Source organism: Macaca nemestrina, chromosome 20 (genome assembly GCF_043159975.1).
Source record: "Macaca nemestrina isolate mMacNem1 chromosome 20, mMacNem.hap1, whole genome shotgun sequence".
Lineage (NCBI taxonomy): Eukaryota > Metazoa > Chordata > Mammalia > Primates > Cercopithecidae > Macaca > Macaca nemestrina.
The window spans coordinates 14,890,215-14,909,426 of record NC_092144.1 but is presented as its reverse complement, the minus strand read 5'-3'; the positions used below and the strand labels follow the sequence as shown (position 1 = coordinate 14,909,426).

Here is a 19,212-nt window from a genome sequence, read left to right as displayed (position 1 = left end):
CTTGCCTATGTGGAGCCCTCAAAGGGCTACATCTCTCAGGGTGAGAAAAAAATAAAGCAAAACAGCGTGTAAGTGTGATTTCAGCTTATATTTAAATTACTTGGGTGACCTGGGTCACCACAAGCCTAGAGCGTCATTGAACATGAACCTCAACCAGCTGTCATCCAAAGACTGCTCCCTAGAGAAAGCTGCCATCTTGTGGCTGGGCGCAGTGGCTCACGTCTGTTAATCCCAGCACTTTAACAGGCCAAGGCAGGTGGATCACTCGAGGTCAGGAGTTCGAGGCCAGTCTGGCCAACATGGCGAAATCCCGTCTCTCAAAAATACAAAAAAATATCCGGGTGTGGTGGTGGGCGCCTGTAGTCCCAGCTACTCGGGAGGCTGAGGCAGGAAAATGACGTGAACCCGGGAGGCAGAACTCGCAGTGAGCTGAGATCACACCACTGCACTCCAGCGAGGGCGACAGAGTGAGACTCCATCTCCAAAAAAAAAATAAAATAAAAATACAAAAATTAGCCGGGGGTGGTGGCAGTCACCTGTAATCCCAGCTACTTGGGAGGCTGAGGCAGGAGAATCGCTTGAACCCAGGAGCGGAGGCTGCAGTGAACCGAGATCGTGCCACTGCACTCCAACCTGGGCGACAGAGCAAGACTCTGTCTCAAAAAGAGAGAGAGAGAGAGAGAGAGAGAGAGAGAGAGAGAGAGAGAGAGAGAGAGAGAAGGCTGCCTTCTTTAAATCCTACGAATATTATTTCAAATATGCAAATATGGCAGCCAATACCAGGCAAAGATGACCAAAACACTGACCCCATGACAAAAATGACAGTCATTGTAATCGATACAGATACTTTCAATGATCAGACACACTGTAAACCAACCAGGCTTATTATTGTTTAATAAGGACAGTCATTTAAGAACAATGAAAACAGTGAAGAACCCTAAGGTGAGCAGAAAAACAATAACTGGATTAGAAGATGAGAATTGAGATCGCCAAGTGCGGATGTAGCACCGCTCTGGTTTTCCTCAGTGACTCAGAGCCTCAAACCTGCCCCATAGGTGCCTCCTCAACCCTGGTCCCTCTCCTGCTCAAACACCCACCATGGCTCCCTATCGCCCACAGGATACAGTCCCGACCTGGGCTCTGGGAGAACCAGCCCTCAGCACGGGTCACTGCGCTCACCCAGAGAGGCTTGGGTCAGAGACCAAGCCTTGGGTTAAGTGTCTTTTGGCTCAGAGACACTTGGGTTAAGTGTCTCTTGGCTCAGAGACACTCCGCCCCCTCCCAGCCAGGCCCTGGATCCCTGCAGTCCTCCAGCGCCCCCTGCTGGCTGGCTGTGGGACTCAGGCACAGATTGAGTCCCGGGAATCTGCAAAGAGGCCTGAGGGTGCGGGGGCTCTGAGACCTGAGAGTGGTGGGTCACTGCGGGTTCGCGCTCAGGGGCTCCATCCGTAGCCAAAGTCCGTCCTCCGCGCGCAGGATCACCTCCGACTTCCTGCGGGGCTCCGCGAGGTCCGGCAGGATGCGGAAGCGCAGCAGCGTGAGCGCCAGGACAACCTTCATCTCAGCCATGGCGAATGTCTGGCCGATGCAGTTCCTGGGGGAGGAGGTGGGGACTCTGACTGTGCCCAGGACACCCATCCCGGCCCCATCGCGCCGGGAACCTAGCCTGGGACTCCCAACCCCACCCAGATCCGGTTGAGGGGCAGAGAGAGGGACCCCGTGCCTGGGACCCCCATGTGGGCTTGCATATCCGCCGAGCTTGGCCTAGACTCCGGCCCCCAACACAGACCAGCAGACGTAGGAGTGAGGAAGTCTGAGAACACACACTCCCTTTTCCTGGGATCTTATTCAAACCCTAGACTCCCTGAAACACGTGGCCCCACAAGTCAGACCTTGTCTCCACCTGTGGCACCCTCACCCCATGCCCACCTCAGAATCCCCTGAGCCTCACCTGGGCCCTGCCGAGAAGGGAATAAAAGCCAGAGGTGATCTCTTCTGGAGATTTTCTGGGTCGAAGCGAAAGGGGTCATAGACCTGGGGAGTGGGCGAGTTAGAGCTGTTGGGTGGGGGCCTCTCAGGACACCCAGCCACCCCCATATAAGACAGATGTGAAGCCGGGCGCGGTGACTCACGCCTGTAATCCCAGCACTTTGGGAGGCTGAGGGGCGAATCTCATGAGGTTGGGAGTTCGAGATGAACCTAACCAACATGGAGAAACCCCGTCTCTGCTAGAAATACAAAATTAGCTGGGCTTGGTGGCGGGCGCCTGCAATCCCAGCTACTCAGGAGGCTGAGGCAGGAGAATCGCTTGAACCCGGGAGGCGGAGGTTGCAGTGAGCCGAGATCTCTCCATTGCACTCCAGCCTGGGCGACAAGAGCGAAACTTCCTCTCAAAAACAAAACAAAACAAAACACAGATGTGGGTGGAGTAGAGAGGGAGTATCTGCTTCCCCCGGACAAGATCTCTCCCCCGACCAAGCCCCAGGGATGGAGAAGGGGGAAGGGGTAGCACCTCAGGGTCCGGCCAGACTGAAGGGTTGTGATGGATCCCAAAGATGCTGACGGTGCAAGTGTTTCCTGTTGGGGAGGAGGTGCAGTCAGGACAAGGATCCCCACCACACGATGGGACCTCCACCCTGCCCAAACCCCTCCCCGCCTGCCCAACTGTGGGCACCTTTGGGGATGACCCGGCCATCCGGGAGTACCACGTCCTGGGTGCAGCAGCGCTGGATCCTGGAGACTGGGGAATGCAGCCGCAGACTCTCCTTCAGGCACATGGTCAGGAAGGGCAACTGCACCAGGTCATCCCTAAGGAAACATCCAACAATTATCCAGGGAGCAAACACAGCCCTCGTGCTGCCCAGAGAGACCCTCGCACCAACTTGTAACCGCCCGGTGGATTCACCTTGCTTGCTGCCTAGAAAGAGCCGATTTATCAAGACGGGGTCTTTTCGCGAAAGGGCTATATTCAATTTTGTTTCAGACTCAAACCATGAACTGAATCCCTTCCCAAAGTTAGTTCAGCCTATGCCCAGGAATGAATAAGGACAGCTTAAAGGTTAGAAGGAAGATGGAGTCGACTAGTTCTGATCTCTTTCACTGTCATAATTTCCTCAGTTATAATTTTTGCAAAGGCGGTTCCAACCTCCCTCTGACCCTAAATCCAATAACAAAACGAATTCCAGAAGAATCAAGGATTTAAGCACGAGAAAACCAAAGTCACAAAAGTATTAGAAGAAAACTTGATATAGTACTTTCAGAAGCATTTCTAAGCAAAAACAACACATAGAGGGTCTCCTTAAAAGTGTTAACCTATTTGCATTTAAAAATGTTAACCTATTTGTATTTAAAAATGTTTAAAATTATATAATGGGGCCGGGTGCCGTGACTTACGCCTGTAATTCTAGCACTTTGGAAGGCTGAGGCGGGTTGATTACTTGAGGCCAAGAGTTCAAGACCACCCTGGCCAACATAGCAAAACTCCATCTCTATTAACAATGAAAAAATTAGCCAGGTGTTGTGGCATGGGCCTGTAATCCCAGCTACTCAAGAGGCTGAGGCACAAGAATCACTTGAACCTGGGAGGTGGAGGCTACAGGGAGCAGAGACTATGCCAGGCACTCCAGCCTGGGTGACACAGCAAGACCCTGTCTCAAATTTATAATATAATATAATATAATATAATATAATATAATATAATATAATATAATATAAACTAATATGCTAAAAAAGATGAGGGGAAAATCACCATAAAGATTATGAAATTGTTTTAATAAGATCCCCTCCATACTCTAGAATGAGATGGCTTAATATTATGAAGGTGTCCTTTCTTTCTAAATTAATCAACATATTCAAAGCAATACAATAAAAATCTAGCTTTTTATTTTGTAGGAACTTAACCATCTTGTTCTAATTGGAAGAATTAAAGTTCATCAAAACCTAGGTCAATTTAAGAATAAAAGATCCACCAGGCATGGCGGTGCGTGCCTGTGGTCCCAGCTACTGAGGAGACTGACGTGTCAGGATCCCTTGCGCCCAGGAGTTCAAGGCTGCAGTGAGCTGTGATCACACCAATGCACTCCAGCCTGGGCTATAGAGTGAGATCCCATCTCTCAAAGAAAAAAAGATAAAATTAAAATGAAAGATTGAAGAAGATAAATCCAATCTACTATGTATTATGATCTATTACAAAGGTATAGCATAAAAATGAAATAAAATACTTTCCAAAAGATAAAGCGGCTGGGTGTGGTGGCACATGCTTGTAATCCCAGCACTTTGGGAGGCTGAGGTGGGCTAGCCACAAGGTTAGGACTTCGAGACCAGCCTGGCCAACATAGTGAAACCCCGTCTCTATTAAAAATACAAAAATTAGCTGGGCATATTGGCGGACGCCTGTAATCCCAGCTGCACAGAAGGCTGAGGCAGTAGAGTATCATGAACCCGGGAGGCAGAGGTTACAGTCAGCGGAGATCATGCCACTGCACTCCAGCCTGGAAGACAGAGTGAGACTCCATCTCAAAAAAAAAAAAGAAAAAGAAAGAAAGACAGAAAATAAAAAAGAATGATTTTAAGTGTAATACATAGTAAAGGCAAAAATCCCAGAACTTCTCCCTTGCTCCAGGCTGAGTACCAGGCCCTGAGTACCAGGCCCTGTTTCTGAGCTCTGCACCTATTCCCACTAGGCAGTAATAGCACAAGCACCAATAAGACCCTCTCCCTTTCCCACCTGAATAACTAAACCAATGAGAGGGACTCAGAAACAGGACATGAGAACCTGCACACTCACCATTCAATCTCTTTAGGATCACGGTTCTTCAGGAGCTCTTGCACCTCCTGTCGGCAGTGCTCCTGATATTTCGGGTGCCTCGCGAGGTTGTACAGGACCCAGGAGAGACCACTGGCCGTAGTGTCATGGCCTGAGGGGCAGCCAGGTAAGCTTGGGTCTCTGGGCTGCTTCAGCACCAAAGGGTGGACAGCGCCCATGCATTGAGGCCCTCAGGAGGAAGTGGGGAAGGAAGATGGGATGGGGTGATCCAGGGTCCACCCACCACATCCCTGGAATGGAGACACTCTTACCCCTAGTGACATCACACCCTGGGACCCTCACCCCCAAACATGAAGGTGTCAGCCTCTGCTCTTATGTCTTCATCTGACAACTCCTTTCCATTTTCATCCTGGAGACAAGACAAGACCTCTAAATCACACCAGCCATGAAGGCACCTCAGTCTAACCTAAAACAGTTCATGAAGATCCATATTCCAGGCAAGATTCCTCCCTTATCATCACTAGACCTGCCTAGCAGGACTCTTTCCTTGTATCTTGCCTCCTGTTTGTTCCTCCTAGGAAGTCTTCTCCAGAGTCACCTCTAAAATGTATCTTACTTGTCCCTCCTTTCCTCAAGCACCTTCCATGGCTCCCCAGTGCCCTCTGGATCAAGTCCAAGTTCATGGATCTGACATTTCACATCAAGGTCCATTCTACTTCTGAAATTCAGATCCCAGAGAAGCCCACCTTGGCCAGCAAGAGCACATCAATGAAGTCCAAAGTCTTGGACTTAGCCTGGGCCTGCAGTAAGTCATCAACACCCTGGCTAGTGAGGGTGCGGCGCCGCTCCTGGATGATGGCATCTGTGAAGTTGTGCACTATGTCACAGGCCCTGCGGAAGAGTCGCCCATTGGGAGTGAGGAAGTACAAGAAGTCCGCCTGCAGGAACATGTGCTGGTTCCGTTTCACGATGAGGGCACTGAGCTCCAAGATGGCATCAATATATTCGCTGGGTTTCCTGCAGGGCCAGGCCAGGGAGGCGAAGCAGCTTCTAAACACATATGAAAGCTTGGGAGCACCTTCTAGCCAGAATCCCAGGACCACATTCCAGGCAGAAAAGGGTGCCCTGCAAGCACACTTCACTCTCTACCTCCTACTCTCTGTGAGCTGCCTCCTGCCCCGGATCCCCAGGGCACAGCTTGGCCATCATGGGCATCTCCCCACCCTCTTATGAAACATCTGCTCCTCCTTATTTCTCCTTGGTTTCTCTCAAATCTGCCCCATTTTTTCCACCAACCTCTGGCCTCTTCCTCTCCACGGCTCCTTGCTTCCTGTGTCTACATAACAGTCAATCATCCACAGAGTCAAACATCCAAGCTCAGCACTGACTGTGACCCTTATCTTCTTAAACGCCTCCCATGACTCCCTGGGAGCCTTGGATAAAGTTCATACCCCTTTGCGTGACTTTTCAATATCCTTAAATTGTAGCTACTGCTGACCCCTGCAATCTCATTTCCAAGGTGTCCCCTTGATGGCTATTGCACATGCTTCTGCTCATCCTAGCCTCCTTGCCATTACCCAAACAGTTCTACCTACCTGGAGAACTGATCTTTCTTGTCCCCTTCCCTGTACTTCCATGCTCAATTCTGACTCATTTTCTCCAAGAAGGCACTTCCAGATGCCCTGATCAGTCCTCTCTCCCCAACCTACTCCCATGGGTCCGTGGCCAAGATCTCAGGTCCTAGGGAAGAACTCACTCCTGACAATGGCTGTCAAAGCTGAAGGCGCATTTCTGCAGAATGTCCAAGGTCATCAGGCTGATGTGCTCAAACATGTCCAGACGGGCACTGCCCTCCAAGGCCAGGCGTTGCCATTTCACCTGGACCGAGAAGGGGACAGAGCCAGAACTGAGCCCTGGCTCCCCTGAGTCCCTTCCCATCCCCAACCTCCAGAATGGACTCCCTCAGAACCAACTTCTGCTCCTCTTCCCCAGGTACCCATCCCCAAGGAGGACCAAGCTTGTGAGGGACAGAAGCTGTTACTATTAGGACATGAAGGTCCAAGTCTGGGGGTCAGGTGACCTGGGTCCAAGTTCCAGCTCTGCTCCTTGTCTATGCACCCTTAGTCAACCCACTGTTCTCTTTAGGTCCCTCTGTCAAATCTTCAGTAAGAGTTAAGATGATCTGCTTTGGGTTGGGCACAGCGGCTCACACCTCTAATCCCAACACTTTGGAAGGTGAGACAGGCAGATCATGAGGTCAGGAGATCGAAACCATCCTGGCCAACATGGTGAAATCCCATCTCAACTAAAAAATACAAAAACTAGCTGGGTGTGATGGCAGGCACCTGTAATCCCAGCTACTCAGGAGGCTGACGCAAGGGAATCACTTGAACCCAGGAAGCGGAGGTTGCAGTGAGCCGAGATGATGCCACTGCACTCCAGCCTGATGCAGAGTGAGACTCCATCTCAAAAAAAAAATGATCTGCTTTGGTGCCAGATAACCGGGTTAGAACCCCTTCTCCACCACTTTTAGCTCACTTCCTAACTGTAAACTTAGGCAAGCTCCCTAATCTCTCTGACTGACAGTTTCTTCATCCATAATGTGGCAATTATGAGCATCTCTACCTCATAGGGTTGTGAATATTAAATTAGACAACATAGATCATGGAATTGGCATATAGTTTCTGGTATACAGTAAGTGCTCAATAAATGTTAGCTATCATTATCATCCTCATCATTAGCACAGAGGCAAGTGATTGCAGAAATGTCCACAATTTTTTGCCCCTCACGCTTGGCGATGAGACTTGGCACCTCCTTCCATTTGCAGGTAGAACCTGAGTCTCCATTTCTTGAATTTGAGCTGGTCTTGAAACTGGGTTTCGCCAGGAGAATGTGGTAAAAATGCTAGTGTGCTACTTCTGAACTAGCATCAGGAGGTACTAAAATGTTTCTGCTCACTCTCTTGAAACTCAGACTCCACTGCGGTAGTGAACCTAGGCTAGCCTCCTGGAAAATAAGGGGCAAATGGAAGTGTCTGCTTGGAACACCGAGGCCAGTGAGTTTTAAAGTGGTTTCTTATGCAGAAACAACTATATGAATTTTTTCTCTTAAATGTGGTTTCACTCTGTCACCCAGGCAGGAGTGCAGTGGCACAATCTCGGTTCACTGCAACCTTTGCCTCCTAGATTCAAGCCATTCTCCTGCCTCCACCTCCCAAGTAGCTGGGATTACAGGCATGCGCCACCATACCTGGCTAATTTTTTTTTTTTTTTTTGTATTTTTAGTAGAGATGGGGTTTCACCACGTTGGCCAGGCTGGCCTCAATCTCCTGGACTCAAGTAACCCACCCATCTCGGCCTCAAAAGTGCTGGGATTACAGGCGTGAGCCACCGCGCCCTGCCATTATCCAAATTTCATCATAACTGCCTTTAGTTTGCAAGGCTTCTGTGAGGGTGACTAGTAATTAATGCCTTCTGAACACCTACTATGTGCCAAGAACATCACTTCGGTATGTGATCTTGACCACCTTTTCAGTAGAAATTATTATTCCCATTTTACACATGAAGAAACCAAGGCCTGGGGAGGAAAAGCTATGGCACCAAAGCCACCCAACAGAGCCAGCATTTCAGACCAGATCTGCCTGAGGTCGCTTCTCCTTTCCCAAGACCCCAGAGGGGACCCGGCTTTGTGGCACTCACGTGCATGATGTTCGCGCTGTCATTGAAAATCTTCACATAGGGCTTCAGGATTTTGAAGTGGAAGGCGGGTGTCAGCAGGTGGCGGTGCCATCTCCACTTGTCACCGGCACTAATCAGGAGCCCGTCCCCTAGTAGAGGCAGTCAAGGGCAATGGGCAAGGACAGCACCTTCCCCTGGCCCCAGAAGGTTGTCCCCATCCCCACTCTTCTAGTTACTCACCCAGCCAGAGCTTCAGGGGGCTATAGGAAATCGTATCCTTGGGAGCAACAGCAACTGACATGAATAAGGAACATCAGGGGTTATGGAGAGGGGCAGGGGAGGGACTTTGAGTGTAGGGGGAGGCTCCTAGCCAGGGATTTGCACTTCCACCCTCCAGGTCCAGTAAAGCAGGAACAGGGTCAAGAGCAAAGGAAGGAGGGAAGACAGAGGAGGAGAGTGGGGACCAGACCAGGCTGCAGTGGTGCAGTACAATAATGACACAGCCCAACATGGCACAGCACACCCCACCATGCCTTGGCATGGCTCCTACTGATCCAACATGTTCTGCAATACCTGAGCATGGCTCAACGCTCTACAAAATGCCTTTACAGGGACCTAGGACACCCTGGCCGGGCACGGGGGATCATGCCTGTAATCCTAGCACTTTGGGAGGCTCAGGCGGCAAATTGCCTGAGCTCAGGAGCTCAAAACCAGCCTGGGCAACACAGTGAAATCCCATCTCTACTAAAAAGTACAAAAACATTAGCTGGGCGGGGTGACGGGTGCTTATAGTCCCAGCTACTCGGGAGGCTGAGGCAGGAGAATCGCTTGAAGTGGGGAGGCAGAGGTTGCAGTGAGCCAAGATCATTCTACTACACTCCAGCCTGGAAGATAGAGCGAGACGCCATCTCCATAAAAAAAAAAAATCTTAGGACGAGGACATCCTGTCTGCCTGGTACTCTGACATTTTCTGACACGGACCTGAGATATGTGGCACAGCCTGAGATGCGTTGACATGTTCTGACACGGACACAATATACATGACCTGTCCTGATGTGACATGCTCAGACATGGACGTGGGAGAGTCTAAAATGACTTCCACGTGCACTACAGATGGGCCCCAGATAGGATTTAAATCTGGTCCTATTAGCGTCCCACGTGTAACCTAGGCTTGATTTAGCCTTCCTCAGTATCCTGCCACACTCCACACTAAGCATTAATGAGTGAGGCCCTGTCTCAAAAAAATTGTAAAAAAGAACTAAGAGGGAGGCCTCGATATGCTATGTGACCTTGAGAAGTCATTGCGCCTCTCTGCACCTCAGTTTTCTTACTCAGGAAATGCCTATCTCACAGGGAGGCTGGTGAATGGATGTCTGGTGAATGGTGGTATCTGCCTGTCCAGCATCCATCCTCCTCATGCCTTCCCCACTCTCAATCCAAGTCGTTGAGAGGACTCTCATCCCCTGCTCCAGGGCTGAGCATATGACCCTAAACCTATGCAATCAAGCTGCAGTGACTGGATAAGAAATTGGTCCTGGCACCCAGGCCAGGTCAATTGAGGGGAATCCTGGAAATTTTCCTGGAATTACATGGAATTTTCCATGGGGGTTAATCTTCTGGGACTTATCTGTAACAGCATGAGAGTGAAACCATCTGTGAAACCATCACAGAGGGATACAGAGCTAAGAGATGAAGACTAGCATTATGAAGGCCTGGATTCAGCCATGCCTGAAGACCACCCTTCCTGGACTTCACTTTTACTTCCTGACTTTTACTTTACAGTCAATGCATTCTCTTTCTTTGCTTAGACCACACAGGGTTGAGTTTTCTTCACTCACAACTAAAAGAAGCCTCAGCAGCCAGAGCACCAGGGACCTGCCCAGAGTCACCCAGCAGGTTAGTGCAGAGCCATGGTCTCTTTTGGATGCACCCATTTTTCTGCTCAGCATGGCCTGTCCAAGGGTCGGAAGGGCTGGGAGCAGAAGCAGGGAAGAGGCAGCAGCATAGCCTCCTGAGAAAGATACCTGAAGCCTGGAGCACAGGGGCAGCGAACGTTGGGTGGACAAGATGCAGGGCAGGGTGGAAAGGCCCAAGCCACCAGAGTTGGACATCGTGGAAGTGGTGGCCCAGATCCTCTATCAGCCTCATGTCCTCCTCATTGCCCTGCATCTGGGGATAGACAAGGCTGACAACAGGCCTGCAGGGGGCCTCAGATGCTACCACTGCCCATTGCACCCCCCTACCCACCACACAACCCCAAACTACTCAGCCCTTTGACCTGAGATATTGGTCTCTGCCTGTCTCTTCCTATGTCTGTGTCTATGTGCTTCTCTGTTCCCTCACTCTCTTCCTCTCTCTGTGTCTTTCTCTAGATAGATATGTAGATGATGGATGGATGCATGGATGGATGGATGGATGGATGGATGGATGGATGGATGGATGGATGGATGGATGGATGGATAGATAGATAGATAGATAGATAGATAGATAGATAGATAGATAGATAGATAGATGGTTGGATGGGCCCACAGATAGGATGGGTGGATGCATGGATGGATCAGTAAGTAGGTGGACAGGGAGTAAGGGATGGAGAGAGATAGATAGACAGACAGATAGGCAGACGGACAGACAGACAGATAGACAGATAATAAGATAGATGGTCAGATGGACCCACAGATAGGATGGGCAGATGCACGGATGGATCAGTAGGTAGGTGGGGAGGGAGGGAGGGAGGGAGGAAGGGAGGAAGATGATTGATAGATAGATAGATAGATAGATAGATAGATAGATAGATAGATAGATAGATTCAATAGACAGATGGACACACAGATAGGATGGATGGATGGTTGGATGGATGGATGGATGGATGGATGGATGGATGGATGGATGGATGGATGGATGGATATATGAGTAGGTAGTTTGGTCAGTCGGTAGATATACAAGCAGATAGATAGAAGATAGATAGACTTGCTGGGTGTGGTGACTAATGCGTGTATTCCCAGCACTTTGGGAGGCCGAGGTGGGTGGATTACGAGGTCATGAGTTCAAGACCATCCTGACCAATATGGTGAAACCCTGTCTTTACTAAAGATACAAAAATTAGCTGGTTGTCGTGGCACGTGCCTGTAATCCCAGCTACTCGGGAGGCTGAGGCATGAGAATCGCTTGAACCCGGGATGTGGAGGTTGCAGTGAGCCAAGATCATGCCACCACACTCCAGCCTGGGCGACAGAGCGAGACTCCATCTTGAAAAAAAAAAGTAGATAGATAGATAGATAGATAGATAGATAGATAGATAGATAGACAGATAGATAATAGGATACATGGATGGATGCACAGATAGGAGGGATGGATGGATGGATAGGTAAGTAGGAAGGTAGGTATGTAGGTAGATACGTAGGTAGGTACTAGGTAGGTATATAAGTAGGTAGGTAGATAACAGGAGAGATGGATGGATAGATGTATGGATGCACAGATAGGATAGATTAATGGAAAGGTAGTAGGTAGGTAGGTAGGTAGGTAGATAATAGGATAGACAGATAGATGAGAGAAAGAGAAAGGTAAGTGACCAATCCATACATGATAAATAGGATACATGGATAGAGAGATAAGAGGGACAGGTATAGATGAGAGAGATGTATGAGTGATGGCTACGTAGATGACAGATACGGTCAATGACAGATATAGATATGTGCGTGTATGTGTTTCTTTTACTTTCTGTTTATGTGTCCCTTTTTCTGTGTCTTTCTCTCCCTCTCCTCTCTCTCTCCTTCACTCTGTCTCTCACTGTTTCTCTCTCTGTCTCTGTGTGTGCATCTTTTTCCCTATCTCTGTTTCTCCCAAGTCCAACTCTCCATCTCTCTCTCTCCCTGTCTCTCCCCACCAACACTTGACCATTCACCCCACTTGCTGTTTATCCCAAATTCATAATCGCAGTCCATTGAACTTTCTCCCCTGTTCCCCAGTCCCAGCACAGCCTCCTGCCCCTAGCTCTAGGTGGGTACCCCCAGCTTTGCAGCAAGCTAGCAGGGGGCAGATGTAGACACAGCCCTTCTCCCAAACCTGGCTGCACCACCCCAGACCAGGCTCCACGTCCCACCCCAAGGATAGCCCTGAATTTCAGTTCATGGGAGAATGTTCTGTCTCATACTCCCATCACTCCCACACCTGTGCCCAGGCTGGAGCCAGCTGGGAAAGACTGAAGGAGATACCCAGAAAGATCCAGAAGGAAGTGGAAGAAAATAGGTAGAAACCAGCCAGGGAACAAGAGCAGAAGTAGCAGGTGAGTGGGAGAGGAGGGACTGGAGAATCAAAAGACACTGTCTTAGTATGGGCTCTCTAGAAGCAAAACCTGAATTGCAGATACTTCTGCAAGGGGTGCTATAGAAAGGAGCTTTTAAAAAAAGGCGGGGTGGGGGGAGAAACCAGGTGGGGCAAGGGAAGGAGGCAGGCAGCTGATAATTCCCCTCTCCTGTTCACACACCCTCCATGGCTCCCCGTTGTCCTCAGAATCAATCTCCTCCTCTCCCTCTTTCCTCTGCCTCTCACGCTGATTGCTCTGGTGGCACCAAGCTCTATCTTGCTGCTCAAAAGCCAGGTGCTTGCTCTCTCACCTCAAAGTCTTTGAGTGGGCCCAACCTCCACACAAAACTATCTTTCTCTTTCTCTTCTTTGCTTAAAAAATTCCTACTCATCGTTCCAGACCCACTTCCAAAAACCCCTCCTCCAGGAAGCCTGCCTGCCTGCCCCAATGCCAGAAAATCTGATTCCCCTCAAGGGTCCCACAGTCCATCTCTCCTTCAAGCCAGCCCTGACCACAGAGGATGTGGAGTGTCTCAGTCTACTTCTGTGGCCACAAGATTGGGGGTGCCTCCAAGGTAGAAACTCACCTGAGTCTCTCCAAGGATCCCAAGAATGGAGGTTGGCAAATAAGTAAAAGTAATAAAAGATGACCAAGGGCATCCAGAGCCACAGGACCTTGGGTCCTACAGGATTAACACGCAAGCTGGGCAAGAAAGGGCCCTCAGGCTTTGGACACTGCCTCCCGGGTTCAAGCGATTCTCCTGCCTCAGCCTCCAGAGTATCTGAGATTATAGGCACCCATCAGCACACTTGATTAATCTTCGTATTAATCTTTTTAATAGAGACGGGGTTTCACCATGTGGGCCAGGCTGGTTTCGAACTCCTGACCTCAGGTGATCCACCTGCCTCGGCCTCCCAAAATGCTGGGATGACAGGCATGAGCCACTGCACCAGCCATCTCATCTTTTTACTTAAACTCCAATGACAAATTTTAAAACCTGAGATCTCATTCTATAAAATTTGTGCCATGTTTTCATGTAGCTTGATTCTTCCATCAGTCTTCACAAGCATAATTATTAATGTTTTCATATCCTGCCAAGTCATTCCACAAATCGTTATTCAGGGTAGATGGTGTCCATTCTACATTCAAGTGATAGAGCAGGGAATAGGGCGGGTGAAATCACTTTTGCTCTCAGGGAACTTGCAGTGGTTCATATGGCTTTACCATAATTAGTTCACTAGTTTTGAAACCATGTTTACTCGTTATCACTAGCATAACAAATGCAATGGAAGTCTCATGTAATTACGTTACATATACCTGATTATCAACTGCATATAGCACCCTCCAAATAAGTTATTTGTATAGTTTGATGTTTTTGATGTATACTGCAAAATTACTTTGAAGAAGAATTTTATAAATATCCACACGCCTATCTGCTTTGTATGAAGGTGCAGCATTACACGCTGAAAGCCTTCTATGTTTTTTTTTAAAGCCTTTATCAATGTAATAGTCAAGAAGTAACATCTCGGCTGGGTGCCGTGGCTCACACCTCTAATCCCAGCACTTTGGGAGGCTGAGGCAGGCGGATCACCTGAGGTCAGGAGTTCGAGACTAGCCTGGCCAACATGGTGAAACCCCATCTCTACTAAAAACACACACAAAAAAAGTTTTTTTAATTAGCTGGGTGTAGTGGTACGGGCCTGTAATCCCAATTACTCTGGAGGCTGAGGCAGAAGAATCACTTAAACCCAGGAGGCAGAGGTTGCAGCGAGCCGAGATCATGCCACTACACTCCAGCCTTGGTGACAGAGCAAAACTCCGTCTCGGAAAAATATATATATACACATACAAAATTAGCCGGGCATGGTGGTACATGCCTTTAGTCCCAGCTACTAGGGAGACTGAGGCAGGAGGATCGTTTGAACCCAGGAGGTGGAGGTTGCAGTGAGCCGAGATAACAACACTGCACTCCAGCCTAGGTGACACAATGAGACCCTGTCTCAAAAAAAAAAAAAAAAAAAAAAAAAAAAATCTGAAATTGTCTTTATTGATTATGAGATTGCACAGATTTTCTTAAATTCGTCAGTAATCTCTGTCTCTATTTATTCAAACTGCCTACGCAAAACTTTTGCCTGTTAGCCAATTGATAGTATCTCTAATGGATTTGTAAGTGTAATTTGTGTGCTTTTGTCTGTAATTTTTATAAACGGTTTCCTTTTAAAAACAGAAAGATGGCCGGGCGCGGTGGCTCAAGCCTGTAATCCCAGCACTTTGGGAGGCCGAGACGGGCGGATCACGAGGTCAGGAGATCGAGACCATCCTGGCTAACACCGTGAAACCCCGTCTCTACTAAAAATACAAAAAACTAGCCGGGCGAGGTGGCAGGTGCCTGTAGTCCCAGCTACTCCGGAGGCTGAGGCAGGAGAATGGCGTAAACCCGGGAGGCGGAGCTTGCAGTGAGCTGAGATCCGGCCACTGCACTCCAGCCCGGGCTACAGAGCAAGACTCCGTCTCAAAAAAAAAAAAAAAAACAGAAAGAGGCCGGGCGCGGTGCCTCAAGCCTGTAATCCCAGTACTTTGGGAGGCCGAGATGGGCGGAACACGAAGGTAAGGAGATCGAGACCATCCTGGCTAACACGGTGAAACCCCGTCTCTACTAAAAAATACAAAAAACTATCCAGGCGAGGTGGCAGACACCTGTAGTCCAAGCTACTTGGGAGGCTGAGGCAGGAGAATGGCATAAACCTGGGAGGCGGAGCTTGCAGTGAGCTGAGATCCGGCCACTGCACTCCAGCCTGGGCGACAGAGTGAGACTCTGTCTCAAAAAAAAAGAAAAGAAAAGAGAAAAGAAGGAAAGGAAAGGAAAAGAAAGTGAGGGGAGGAGAGGGGAGGGGAAGGGAGGGGAGGGGAGGGGAGGGGAGGGGAGGGGAGGGGAGGGGAGGGGAGGGGAGGGAAGGGGAGGGGAGGGAAGGGGAGGGGAGGGGAGGGGAGGGGAGGGGAGGGAAGGGAAGGGAAGGGAAGGGAAGGGAAGGGAAGGGAAGGGAAGGGAAGGGAAGGGAAGGGAAAGGAAGGGAAGGGAAAGGAAAGGAAAAAGGGCAAAGGGGAAAGGAAAAGAAAAGAAAAGTCTGGCCAAGGCTGAGGAGAGAGTGGATGAAAGGACTGGGTGTGGTAACAGGGAGACCACGAAGGAGCCCGTGGGAGGCATCCAGGAGAGAGGTGGCAGGGAATGGAGCCAGGGGAGGCAGGAGGACTCAGAGAAGGAACTGACGGAGGAGAGATTGTGCCAGGCAGCAGCAGCAGACGTGCTGAGGGACAGGATGTGCAGATGAGAGAAAGAGAACATCAGGAGACCCCAAAGGGTGGAGTCTGGGAAACTGAAGGACTAGACCAAGATGGGGAACAGTGTAGGGAGGGGGGCCATGAGTTCAGATTCAAACTAGTTGGAATTGAAGTGTTCCTGAGACCAGCCCCTCCCCAAGAGGAGAGAAGCAATGACCTCCAGCTCACGAGAGATGTAAACTTAGAGCTCACTTCTGGAGGGAACTGATGGTCAACTTGGAAGCTGGAGCCCTGGATAAGGAGGTGACCCCAGGAGACAGGGAAGAGGGAGGAATGACTAGGACCATGGGGGATCTCCCAGTAGTGAGGAGCCAACAGCAGAGACACGGGGACACACGAAGGTCAGAGGACACCAGGGAAGGGCAATGTCCTGGAACCAAGAAAAAAGGAGGTTCTCAGAAGGACCCAGTGGTCACAAATTCAGAAAGCTGCTGGCAGGTAGATGCATTGGGGCGGGGAGGTGTCCATGGGATATGGGGACTAGGGGATCACGGTCACCTCAAGAGAGCAGGATGGGGTGGAGAGCAGGTGAGGGGTGATCAGAGAAACAAAGGGAGTGAGTGGAGGCAACTCTTTGTCCTTGAGTGGAGAGCAGAGCAAGCAGGCTGAAGGTCTGGGTGCAGAATGAGGTGCACAGGAGGTGGGTGGGAGGCAATTTACATATCACCCATCTGACCTGCTTTGTGACCTTCTCTAATATTGTTGTAGAGAAGAGATAAGAGAACATGGGTGGCCAGATGCCATGGCTCATGCCTGTAATCCCAGCACTTTAGGAGGCTGAGGCAGGTGGATTGCTTGAGCCCAGGAGTTCAAGACCAGCCTGGGCAACGGAGTGAGACCCTGGCTCTATAAAAAATGAAAAATAAAGAGAGAACATGGGCGATTGAGTTCATCCAAGGCAAAGGTCTTCCAAATGTCCAGGAAGGAAAGCCCCATAGGCAAGAAACCAGTCCATGAGCAAATAATAGGAAGTAAGCCAAGGAAGGACTGCAAGAAGCTGCTGGACTGAGGGGTAGAGAGAACCGGAAGTCCCAACAGGATGTAAGATGAGAAGCAGTGGGCCAGGTGCGGTGGTTCATGCCAGCACTTTGGGAGGTCAAGGTAGGCAGACTACTTGAGGTCAAGAGTTTGAGACCAGCCTGGCCAACATGGTGAAACCTCATCTCTACTAAAAATACAACAATTAGCCAGACATAATGGTGGGTGCCTATAATCTCAGCTACTTGGGAGGCTGAGGCAGGAGAATCACGTGAACCTGGGAGGCAGAGATTGCAGTGAACCGAGATCACGCCACTATGCTCCAGCCTGGGTGGCACAGTGAGACTCCGTCTCAAAAAAAAAAAAAAAAAAAAAAAACAAAAAAACAGATAAGAGATAGTGAAGAGAAGCTGGAAGGAGAGAGGGGATTGTGGTCAGAGAAGGCACCACTTGAATCAATGGCATTGGAGTTGGCACCCTTATGGGTACTTGAATCAATGGCATTGGAGTTGGCGCCCTTATGGGTAATGACCAATCCAAGGTACGACTCTGGCAGCAGGGGGCCAGCACAGCGTGGAGGAAAGTCCTCTAGGGAGGAGGCTAGGATGAGGGCTGTTAGGGCAGAGGCCAGAATGATCCCTTCTGAAAGGAAAAGTAGTCACCTTTTATCCAAACCGAGCCATGGGGCCCACTGACATATCTTAGGGGTCGGGGGAAACATACGAAAAAAAAAGTGCCTGAGTCAAGACAGGGAGGGAGAAATCAGCCACATCTCTCCACTGGCCCAGCTGTGCCCTGTGGGTGGAGTCAGTGGAAATAGCAAATCCTAAGGGGAGGCAGCAGCCCAGAGAGCAGTAGACATCAGCCTGAGGCCCACAGAGATGGGCCAGGCAGAGTGGACTCTGGACTCTTCCCCTTGGGAGGCCTCAAGTCTAGTGATAAGGACTGTGGACTGAGCTAAGTGCAGTGGCTCATGCCTGCAATCCCAGCACTTCGGGAGGCCGAGATGGGAGGACTCCTTGAGACCAGGAGTTTGAGACCACTCTGGGCAACATAGTGAGATGCTGTCTCTACAAAAAAATCAAAAAAACTAGCAGGTCTGTTGGTGCACAGCTGTAGTCCCAGCTACTGGGGAGGCTGAGATGGGAGGATAGGTTGAGCCCAGGAGGTCAAGGCTGCAGTGAGATATGAATGCACCATGGCACTCCAGCCTGGGTGACAGAGCCGGCCTCAAAAAAAAACCAAAGATTATGGCCAGCCAGGGTGTACCTGCTCTGTGCAGTCCACCCTAGAAGCCCCAAGTAGAACAAGAATGCATTAACATGGGGAAGAGAGGCAGGAACTTGAGCCAAAGCAGGCTTAGGGTGGGGAAGAGAGAGAAAGAAAAAGGCCTGGGGCCGTGAAGTGGACAGAGAAGAGGAATGAATCTGGTTGGGTCAGTGAGGGAAGAGGGGCTTCCCTCGGCCTCCCTCACTCCTCTGATGTCCCAGACCCAAACCCACCCTCAATATCCAGCTCCCTGAGCCCCATTCCTGCCCCTCTACAAGTCCATCCACCCTGAGACCCCAGACCCGTCCTGCTGCCACACTCACTATGCTCAGGTGACCCCAAAACCAGTTCCGTTTGGGAGGCTGCTGGAAACACCGGAGGCGGCGGCAGTTGTCATAGAAGGCGTAGGTCCAGGCCAGGACTCGGGCCAGGAGCCAGGAGGCCCCGACCAGCAGTAGGAGCAGCCACGGGGACGCTGCCACCGACCCGAGGCCCAGCCAGGACAGGCTCAGCGTCAGCATCCTGCAGGGCAGACGGGATGGAGGATGAAGTCCTGAGGCCCAGAAAAGAGCCCGGGGAGCTTCGGGGAGATTGGACAGGGGCCGGGACGGGAGCTGCTGGAGGCAGGGAGAGCTCAGAGATGAGAAAACAAGGGCTGAAAGCAGAGAGGGAGACCCAGCAACAGCCAGGAGAAGAGGTGGAAAGAGAAGACAGTAAAGAAGAGAGAGGGGAGAGAGAAAGAGAGAAGAAGGCTTAGAGTCCCGAAAGGCCCAGCCTGAATCACTACAGGCTGCCAGGGGCTTGGTTTCAGTTACCAGGAACCCATCAGCCCCACCAGGACCAGCTCCCTGGAGCCACCCCAGCCATGGGCAGTGCCACTC

At 50.2% G+C, this 19,212-nt stretch overlaps 1 protein-coding gene across 2 annotated transcripts; it reads right to left on the bottom strand.

Moving 5' to 3' along the window:
• Positions 1-1,410: 1,410 nt before the first annotated feature.
• Positions 1,411-18,852, bottom strand: LOC105486801 (cytochrome P450 4F3-like). Of its 2 annotated transcripts, none has more exons than XM_071085934.1 (12): positions 18,649-18,852; positions 10,467-10,605; positions 8,683-8,736; positions 8,464-8,591; positions 6,522-6,643; positions 5,512-5,782; positions 5,108-5,174; positions 4,787-4,916; positions 2,675-2,808; positions 2,513-2,577; positions 1,952-2,034; positions 1,411-1,594 (listed from the first exon to the last, which is right to left on the bottom strand). In XM_071085934.1, exons 1-12 carry the CDS (start codon positions 18,850-18,852, stop codon positions 1,417-1,419), a joined length of 1,575 nt encoding a protein of 524 aa, XP_070942035.1. In that variant the 3' UTR covers positions 1,411-1,416. The 2 variants fall into 2 exon arrangements, with proteins under 2 accessions (XP_070942035.1, XP_070942036.1); XM_071085935.1 differs by having other exon boundaries at positions 10,467-10,611; positions 18,655-18,852.
• Positions 18,853-19,212: the final 360 nt, after the last annotated feature.

Coding starts and splice junctions, on each gene's coding strand:
- LOC105486801 (XM_071085934.1), bottom strand. CDS start 18,852: ATGCTGACGCTGAGCCTGTCCTGGCTGGGCCTCGGGTCGGTGGCAGCG. Junction 8,737..10,466: donor CCCTGTGCTCCAGGCTTCAG/GTATCTTTCTCA, acceptor TATTCATGTCAG/TTGCTGTTGCTCCCAAGGAT. Junction 2,035..2,512: donor CAGTCTGGCCGGACCCTGAG/GTGCTACCCCTT, acceptor CCCACTCCCCAG/GTCTATGACCCCTTTCGCTT.